Raw genomic sequence first — 1266 nt, forward strand, 5'->3', positions numbered from 1 at the left:
CAAAGTGCCGCCCCCGAGGCACCATTTTGCATTTCGGGAACAGGAAGAAGTCACAAGGGGCTAAATCGGATGAATAAGGCGGGTTGTCTGTCACGGTGATTGAGCTTCGGGCGAAAAACTCACGCACAACGACCAACGTGTGAGCGAGCGCATTGTCGTAATGAAGGATCCACTTGTCCCTTGTGCCAAATCCGGTCGAACTCGGGCCACGCGAGCTCTGAGATGTCTCAAAACTTGTACCTAAAGCTGTCTGTTCACACTCTGGCCGGGAGGGACAAATTCCTTGTGAACAATGCTAATAGAATCAAAGAAAACAATCAATATTGTCTTCACATTGGATCTTGCTTTTCGCGACTTTTTTATTCTCGGTTCTCCTGGTAGCTTCCATTCCTTGCTTTGAGATTTGAGCTCCACATCGAATTCGTAAAACCAGGACTCGTCTCCAGTGATGACTCGGTTGAGAAAGTCCCCTCTTTCCTCTGCTTCCAACCAATCCTCACAGCACTCAACCCTCTTTGCTTTCTGTTCTGGAGTCAAGAGCTTCGGTACGATTTTCGCACACAATTTTTTCATTTCAAGTTTTTGTGTCAGAATTTCGTGAACGATTGTTTTGGGAATTGACAGCTCGTCAGCAATCATTCTGACTGTCAATCTACGGTCTTCAAGAACACAAGTCCGAATTCGTTGAACATTTTCATCAGAACTCGATGTTGACGGGCGTCCTGGGCGAGGGTCTCTTTTCACGTCTTCTCGGCCCTCCCGAAACCTTTTTAACCACTTGTTCACGGTTGGTTCCTTCAGAGAATTGTCTCCGAACACTTGTTTCAAACACTCAAAAATCTCACGGCCATTCTTACCTAGCTTTGCAAGAAATTTGATGTTGATGCGCTGTTCCTCAATCAGAAAGAGCTCCATGCCGATGACGGCAGGTGAACCAGGGTAACTTTCAACAAGCTGCCACACACTCCTACTGACACGCAGAGCGCTCTGACTCAAACTGAGCGTTGATGGGATTGGCCACAGCAGTAGTGCCACCTGGTGGTGACTGCAACCTGTAAAATAAAGTTATTCAACATTTATACGTATTTTCCGGACAAACCTCGTACTGTCAACACCACCGATAATTATCAACCATTAAAATGCAATCAAATAACTTCTTAATATCAATGCTTATATTGTTCTACTCTTACCGCTAAAGATGGATCATGCATAGAACACTCACAAGGGAATGAAGGGAGAATTGATATCGAGTTGGAACGTTGTGCA

General features: G+C 45.3%; 1 protein-coding gene across 1 annotated transcript; it reads right to left on the reverse strand.

Annotated features, from left to right (window-relative positions):
- Window positions 1-240: 240 nt before the first annotated feature.
- Window positions 241-915, reverse strand: LOC145678548 (protein GVQW3-like). Its single transcript, XM_081748832.1, has one exon. It carries the CDS (start codon window positions 913-915, stop codon window positions 241-243), a length of 675 nt encoding a protein of 224 aa, XP_081604958.1.
- Window positions 916-1266: the final 351 nt, after the last annotated feature.

The sequence above is a fragment of the Thermobia domestica genome, chromosome 1 (assembly GCF_964235325.1).
Source record: "Thermobia domestica chromosome 1, izTheDome1.hap1.1, whole genome shotgun sequence".
Taxonomy (NCBI): Eukaryota; Metazoa; Arthropoda; class Insecta; order Zygentoma; family Lepismatidae; genus Thermobia; species Thermobia domestica.